This window comes from Corythoichthys intestinalis, chromosome 2 (assembly GCF_030265065.1).
Source record: "Corythoichthys intestinalis isolate RoL2023-P3 chromosome 2, ASM3026506v1, whole genome shotgun sequence".
In the NCBI taxonomy this organism is placed as follows: domain Eukaryota; kingdom Metazoa; phylum Chordata; class Actinopteri; order Syngnathiformes; family Syngnathidae; genus Corythoichthys; species Corythoichthys intestinalis.
In genome coordinates, this window is record NC_080396.1 from 55,529,071 (window position 1) to 55,537,500 (window position 8,430).

The 8,430-nt window shown below is 40.4% G+C and overlaps 1 protein-coding gene across 2 annotated transcripts in view; it reads left to right on the plus strand.

The window, feature by feature from the left end:
• The first annotated feature begins 774 nt into the window (after positions 1-774).
• spen (spen family transcriptional repressor) overlaps positions 775-8,430 on the plus strand; it is a 40,362-nt gene continuing 32,706 nt past the window's right edge. Inside the window, exons 1-2 of one of the 2 annotated variants that reach the window (XM_057819786.1) lie at positions 775-1,409; positions 4,751-5,071. In XM_057819786.1, coding sequence (XP_057675769.1) covers positions 1,327-1,409; positions 4,751-5,071 — 404 coding nt within the window. In that variant the 5' untranslated portion in view covers positions 775-1,326. The other variant, XM_057819793.1, reaches the window with a different exon arrangement.

Sequence of the window (8,430 nt, forward strand, 5' to 3'; positions counted from 1 at the left end):
GCAGCTGCTTAGGGCCCCTGACCACTAGGGGCCCCCCAATTGGCAATTGTTTAATTTATATTCTATTTTGTTTACTACAGTTTGCTTTATTTGACTTTTGTGAGTTTTGATACTTGATTACAAGCTTTAAAAAAAGTTATTCTTAACTTCTTTGAAGTTCTTCTTTGAAGTTTGAAGTATGCAGTGCAACAAAATCTGATTAATATACAAAATAAGGACGTATGGGTTGGATTGCATGTATGGGTTTCACAGTACACTGTGACGAAATGGTGGGCCAAAAATATGGGCCCCTTTGCATTATTTTGCTCAGGGCCCCCAAATGGCCTGGGCCGGCCCTGGATGTAATCTAACAGCTCGAGAGAGCATAAAGCACATTTAATTACTCACTATTAGCTCTTTACTAATCTTGCTACCTTTGCACTATGCGCACAGGCTATGATTGCTTGTTACTTATTAGCTTTGGACGGAGTTTAGACGGGGTTAAAGTGAAACTCAACAAGCAGCTAAGGCAGACAAAAGACACGGATACGATCACAAAAGTGCAAATGACGACATGGCTACAGGCCTATTTGTTTAACTTAAACAAATACTTTTGTGAGTGATCAAGCACAGCTCTTGTACTGGACCCCATTCAAGGTAATATTTTCACTCCTAAATGTTGCTGTGCTGCTTGTGACTGTTATTAAATATTTTAAACATTTTAATCAGCGATTTTTCTCTTCTTTTGCCATGCATGTTTTTTATTTTTATTTAAGGGGTTGGGGGGCAGACTCATCACTTTGCAGTAATGAGAATGATGGGATCCCTTTGGCGTTCGCATGCATCCAGGCAGCATCAGGAGGAAAAGGGGGGCTATTTTCACGCATGCGCACTTGCGTGTGATCTCATCGGCTGAAAGAGTAGGGGGGTAGTTCTCACACACATAAATACAGTGTCACGCACACGCACACAAAGCCACGCCTGCGCGGTGCGCCTCTCATTACGAGCCCAAGTTTTCACTGTCTTTTTGGAAGCCCATGCCGTTTTCTCTCGCCACTCAAAGGTCGCGTGGTGCCAGGGACGCGCCTCCACCTCTCCACCTCCTCTCCCTCCTCCTCGTCACGGGAACTGCTCGCAGCGCGTTCACGAGGTGCAAGGTCGAGATTTAAACATCGCTGTGTGTCCCCCAAAAAGAAAAGGCGTGCAAGACAGGGGACAGCAACCCAAATGGTCTGCATTGGGGCACAGCAATCATTCAGTGGCCTTGACTTGCACACCTCTGCTTCTTCTGTTTACTGACATAGCAAAAGTGATCTGTATGGTAGCGGAGCAGCAGCAGCGCGCAGCATGGTTCGGGAAACCAGACATTTATGGGTGGGAAATTTACCCGAAAATGTGCGAGAGGAGAAAATCATCGAGCACTTTAAGCGGTGAGTAGAAAGAAAGTGTTTCCTATTTTCCTCTTTGCATGTGCGCTGTCAACTCCCCATCCGAATTTGCAGCAGCATCACCTCACCATCATATTTCACACACTCGTTTCCATGTGCGTGTCGACATTTCCACCATTTCCCGAGCAGCCTACCTGTCCACCTGTCATAAAGGCTTGAAAAACAACTTCCTTAAATGAGCGAGGACCTAAGAGCTACTGCACTGAATCATCAGGAAATTCAACAACGGTTGAATTGTGCATCGGGATTGAGCTTTAGCAATCAGTCTTGCAACTGATTTTTTACGCATTCAACACTGGCGAATGTTATCTGGCAAACGTCGCGAATCCGCAATGTTATGTAGATTTTTTTCTTGCGAGCTGAACGTGATTGCACTGCAGTAAGAAGCCTCGCAGCTCTAGAACACTCTCACGCGCACAAACGCTGGTTGTATCACTGTGGCTTTTGTTGCCAGGGTCGATTTTGGTGTCCCTGCTCAGAATTCATCTTTAAGAAAAATGAAATGCCATGCACTGTGCAAACTGTCAAGGAAATCACAGCTGCGTCCATATGTGTCCCGAAACACCAGATTGCTCAAACCGTCCGCGTCTACGTTTCTTTTCCAGTCGTAGGCGTCGCCATATCAGCGTAAATCACTCACGCCTCATAAAATGCACAACGTTCCCATGTTGCACAACGCGGACGCTATCAATAAATGCAAGCCTTTATGAGCGTGCGCCTGAATTGCCCTATGATGCGCGTCGTGCTCGTTGTTGTAATGGCGCAGAAGAAAGCTGCCTCCCTCCGCGGCTGCAGAGGTTCAACTCTGAGCGAGCCGAGGAAGGCAGGATGCGTGCAGGTGAGTGAGAGATGTGATGTGATGCGATGGGGGGGAGACAGAATGAGTGAGCAAGAGTGTAAAATGGCGTCCGAGGTTGTGCGTTGTAGGTTGTCATGCATGATTCAATAAATACCTTGACTGTCTAGGTGATAGTTATTAATGAAATCAGAGATTTGTTTTCAAATGAATAAAAGCGCGGTAATAGCTCACTCAATCTGATTTATATGATTGCTTTCTATAATGCTGGACACTTTTCTTCATGGCGCGCAGAACATTGTAAAATTCACATTCGGCGTGTTTGCAACCTAAATGTAATCTTAAACATTCACCCAAATTGTAATTCAAGGTTTGAGGAGTAGTTGAAGATGTAAATTTCCAATTTTCACAACCTGCACTTGGCAGACAAAATTGAGTGCATTACATTTAATTGGCGGTCCTAGCTGAATGGCACCCTGTGAAAAACCTCTTTGAACCCACCTTTAATTTTTGCATCCTTTAGTTAGTATTTGTTTCCACAAGGGGGCATACATTCTCCATACAAACGACTTAAAATTGATGATGATTTCATATGTAAACTGAAAACACTTTAGTATGAAGAAGGGTTTCACATGGATAAACAAACTCATGACCATTATACTGTTGCATTATTTATTTATTGCTTGTTATGGAGTTGAAGGTTTGACACCTCCAAATTTCTCAGTAGAACACAATGGAATGTATGTTTTGTGGCAGAACAATCATTTCCCAAAGCTAGTTTCACCCTAAAATGTGATATAAACAGACTTTTAATCATTGAAGACAAAAATATCATAAATCAATGCATGTAGAGCTACAGGAAGTCAACCCTTTTTCCATAATTCAGCTGATTTAGTTCTATTTTGGCAATTTCAAGGGGTTCTTTAGAAACTCAATTTAATATGCAAGTTCTACTGAATTTAAAGCATATACTAGACTGATGGACAAGGCTAAATTTGCTAAACAAAATAAAAATCTCAATAAAAATATCTGTTTTCATGAATGTTTATGGATGTAGCTGGTGGCAAAACGTTCACAAGAGTAAGTTGAAATGTGCCATATCCTAATGCTAACATAGAGACCACCCCAGTGGTAAAGTACACATTGAAGTTGATATTTGTTTGAAAAATATTTCTGTGTAAAACAATGAAATAATAGTGAGTATGATGGTAACTAGAGCATGCCTTCTAGTGCAGTATGACAATTTATTCTTAGCATGAAAAGTAATTATTTTGTGATATGTAAACGATGAAACTGTCATAAACCAAGGACAAGTGTTGTACTGCTCAAAACTGGTCTTGGTTTTCAAACCAGTTTTAGACTCTTGTTCTTGTCTTGGTGTTGTCTAAGTCTCAGAGTGGTTGATGCGTGTCCTTGGATTTTCCCGTCAAGACCAGTACTTGAACTTCATCAATGCGATTTTGAGGAAAAATACTTTATTAAAAAAAAAAAAAAAAACTCAAACGTTCAAATTTTGTGTTACTAATATTTCCCCACTGTTTTAAATTACTGAAAACTAAACAATGAAAAAAAGTAGACATATTTAAATTTTTATATTTAACAATGATACTTGTGGTCTTGGTCTAATTGCACAGTTGTCTTATAGTCTTTGTCTTGGTCTTGGTGAGAACTCGTTACCGTTCATTTTTGGGCAAGTCTTGGTCTCGGACAGTGTGGTCTTGAACACAACACTACCAAAGACCCCCTGTTTGTTAAACATGTTAAGTGGTGCTGTAAGTAATCCATAGATGTCTTCATCTGGCAGGGGTATTTCAAGCACATGCAACAACTCATTTTCTGATGCACACATTTCCTTGAACAGCTGTATGCATAGCCAGCATTCAGTAATCCATCCACTATTCTTGAACAGCGTAAACCCCTTCAATGTCCTGTTTATCACTGCTTACAGCTCCAATGATGATTTTCTTTGTATATTGAAATACATGAGAAAATTCAGAAGCTATCCAGTCACATACCCTGGAGTTGTTATCAAAAATCCTATTATTTCCTTTTTGCTGCCCTTACTGTATGTCATGTATTTTATGTAAAAATCTATCACGTGTTTGCTTCCTATTCCATTCATTAAGTCCATTGTGTTTTAGGGTTAGTGATCATTCTGAAAAGAGCGACCCAAAAACAGGCATATGCTACTTTGGGCAGCACACAGGCAAACAGGCTACTGAAAAGTTTGACGATTCAGGTCAAATAATTGTTTCAAGGTCAGAGGTTCCCTTCAAAAATGTGAATGCCACATAATGTCCCGTGCAATACTTGCCTAAAGAAAAAAACTATTGGAAATGGACTTTTTAAGAAGTGTGTACACCAACTAATACTAGCTATGGCTTTCCTATTAAAATCCATTCATTCTTTTGTAATTACTGACTATGCAGAACATAACTTCTGAATGTGTCCAATTGATATGAGAGACCTGATCTTTGATCTTCTTTGCACTTGGCTTGACAGTTTGTTTTTGCTGTTTTGTCTGCAGATATGGACGAGTGGAAAGTGTCAAAGTCCTGCCTAAACGGGGGTCAGAGGGCGGGGTTGCGGCCTTTGTGGATTTTGTTGACATCAAAAGTGCTCAGAAGGCTCACAATGCTATCAACAAGATGGGGGACAGAGACTTGCGCACTGATTACAATGAACCAGGAACCATTCCTACTGCCGCGAGGGGGCTGGACGATAGTCTGTCCTTAGGCTCTCGTGGCCGGGATGTATCAGGGTTCACACGTGCGACAGGGGGGGGGGTGTATGGCCCCCCAACGTCGCTACACAGCAGAGATGGACGCTATGAACGAAGACTAGACGGGTAAGTGGATACAGTTTCTATGATGGCCAGGGAAAGCGTGCTGTGTTAGTAAGCTGTTCACCTCCAAGCTTCTTTGTCGTAATTGTACAAGGATACCCATCAAAGTCAGCTCTCCTGGGGTAATTCTTAAAGGTAGATTTACTTGTTAAAACCATCTAACTAAAGACACTCCAACAAAAGGCAATCTCTGTTGAGCTTGTGGCGACTATAGTACGTTTGGTAAATGTACACCTCTGGCATGCTTGATAATACTCATGCAGACGGGTGGGTGATTATTAAAGTATGTTCGTCTTTCTTACTGATTTATTTGTACTCATCACAGATTATTTTCTATATTGAGGGATTTAGGTGTGATTATTTATCTACATAGACTGTATACTGTACAGCAATAAACATGAGCCAAGAGGAAAGAAAAGAAGATCGTTTACAAAGTTTGGGTTAGTTTCACACTAACTGAAATAAGCTAAAGTGCAACATGCCTATTGAAAAGTACAACTGTGTTAAATAGCGTAATTCAAACATTTTTTGTGAGCTTGTTTAATGTATAGTTTACAGAGTAGTTAGAACAAATCCCTGTTCTCATGGTCAATGATAGGCACATCCAATGGTGCACTTTTAATTGGTTTACTGAGAAAGGCAACAGAATAAACAGAAGAACATTATTCACACACTGACACAACTGATACTTGCGTCACTCAAAGTGGTTTCTAAAAAATGAAACTACAAAACAAAATAGAGCAAAACTACAGTAGAGCGTGTACATGCAGCAAAGGCCAAACTTAGCTTGTCTTCGACTGACCTTGTTTCCTAATGAGTTGTGTCACTTCAACATAGTGCTTCCTTAGGCCAATTTCTGTGCTGTTTTCCTATTTAGACAGCTCGTTGGCACCATCATTTGTCATCTTGGGACATTTCAGCAAGAGCACAAAAAAGTAAATGGGGGAATTTTTACAAAATAGTATAACATGAAGTGCATGGAGTGCTACTGGGTGTACAAAGTACTTTGCGATCGGTTCCACAGAAAAAAAAAGAAAATAGGTGAATAGGTGCCAATGGTTCTTGATAACTACCATATTCTACAAAAAAACACGAAAATCAATACTTCCACACACAAGGTAACAAAATGTGTCTCGCTCTCTTATTCTACTATCGACTGTCGTACAGTCCATGCCATTGCTTCTCTTGCTGGTGAATCAGGAGAAATAGCCTTTCTCTCTTATGACTAGAAAATAAATCTTTCGTTAAAAAATAAAAGTCTGTTGCACTTGGACACTTTGGGACTCATTAGAACACAAGTACACGTCCGGTAAACACTGCAGCAACACTTGCTAGTTATCCACACGATCCACCTTGTGCAACAACATTGGTAATGTGCAGTGACACACACTCATATAATGTTATCTTCCCGCCAGTTAGTCATGTCAAGTAGAATTAACAAGGGTTTAAAATAATGCGCAGCCAATAAAGTAGCAGTAATGCTGAGTTGTACAATGAAGTAATGGTAAACATGAATGTTCAGGCACCTGAATGGTGAAAGAGCAATGTAAAGCCAGCGGCAGGAAAGCGTGGGGCAATTAAGGTTGTGTATCACCTGATGTAAATCTCATCAATCTGGTCACCAATTGCGGAAATGGCCAGATGCAGTTGTCATCTGGATTTGTGGAGGGTAAAGATTGGACCTGGTGCATTTTTTCCAGGATTATTGAAGATGGATAAATGCAGGGAGGTTAAGAGAAGAATGTTCCAGTACCTGGCATTCCTCTCTTAATCTGGAGTTACATGGTTGGCCTGGTGGAGTTTATTGCCATTTGTCCTCTATATAGTTAAACAAACAAGCACACAGTGTATAACACAAGACAAAAATACTTGGACGAGTCACATGCTCACTGGACCATTCTGGAAAACTGACAAGGGAAATCCCCTGATGACGGATTAACACCTAAAGGATACTCTATCTAAAGGTATGGGTTGCTTTCTTGTGGCCCTTTTGTTTATTTTATTTGGGATTATTTCTGAATCAGGGCACTATAATTTCAGATGACGGAAAAATCAAATAACACAAAAGCCACAAACCGCCTTAATCTATTGGGACTTTTTTTTTTTTTTCCCCCGCAAGGAATTATTTGGACAATGTTTGATGGCTGGAGAGTTTTGACCTCGTTGGCACTGGAGATAACATGCCTATGGAATACCTCCTTTCTCATGCGTGGAACTATAAGTGTTGGAGGAAAGCACACAGTCAAAATTTTACCCATGTCTGGACTGCATGCAGACACAAGCATGGACAGAAAACATGTGAATCTTTGACAGCATCTCTTCCCTGCAAACCATTGACTAGGGAAGATGGATTACCATTGATCCCAGCGTTTAAAAATAAGATTGGAATGGACTGAAATGGACTGTTATCTCCATCTTTGTGGAATTTGCAGGAGCTCACAAAGTCACAAGTCTAAAATGGGAAATCAGTCATGGTTAATTAAAGATGGACTTTGGGTTTTGGATATTTTATTTTTGAAAGACTATGAGATACCTGGATGGATCTTTGGACTGAGGTGACTTATTCAATATCTGCTATTCCTGAGGGTGGATCCTGTTTACTCAACCTCCTCTAATTTCTCCTGCCCCGAAGACAAGAAAGCCAACACCCCCCCACCCCCACCCCAGAGTTAACCGCGTTGCTTCATCCCACCACCACCACCCTCCACTCATCATTTTTGCCCACACAAAGTTCTATCTGCCTTTATTGTATTTGGAATTATAGGTCAACTTACCACTTTCTCAAAAGGTTGGTATGTCCTGCCCTGCCTGTGTTTTATACTGTAGCTGTCCTCGCTAACCTAGTAGTAGCACAGCTCAATCTTGATCTTCATACTAACAGCACTGGCTGCTGTTCTGTATACTTACTTTACTTTATCTTCTATATTTTCCCCTTCTCGTCACCATTTCTTACCTGATCTCCACAAATGCATGTTTTACAGTAATACGTTGCTACTGCAGGAGGCATAACCTCCAAGTGATTTAATGTTTAATTTATGTTAGTATTTGTTGCTTTCTAATTAATGATATGATGCTATTTGAAATACAGTAATTGCATTTTAGGGTTCTTACCTCTCATGCATGATAAAAAAAAAAATAGCGATTATAACACCAACATACTGCTAGTCTTAACTTTAAAATGAAGATGATTTGGATTGATTTCTTACTTTCTTTAAAAGAAAAAAAACTTTCATTTTTGTAGACCATTTTTAACAAGGGTGTCAAAACTCATTTTTGTTACGGGCCACTTTGTTTTTATGGTTTCCCTTTCAGGGCCATTATGACTGCGAAAACATTAGAATGTATCAACACCTCATATTACA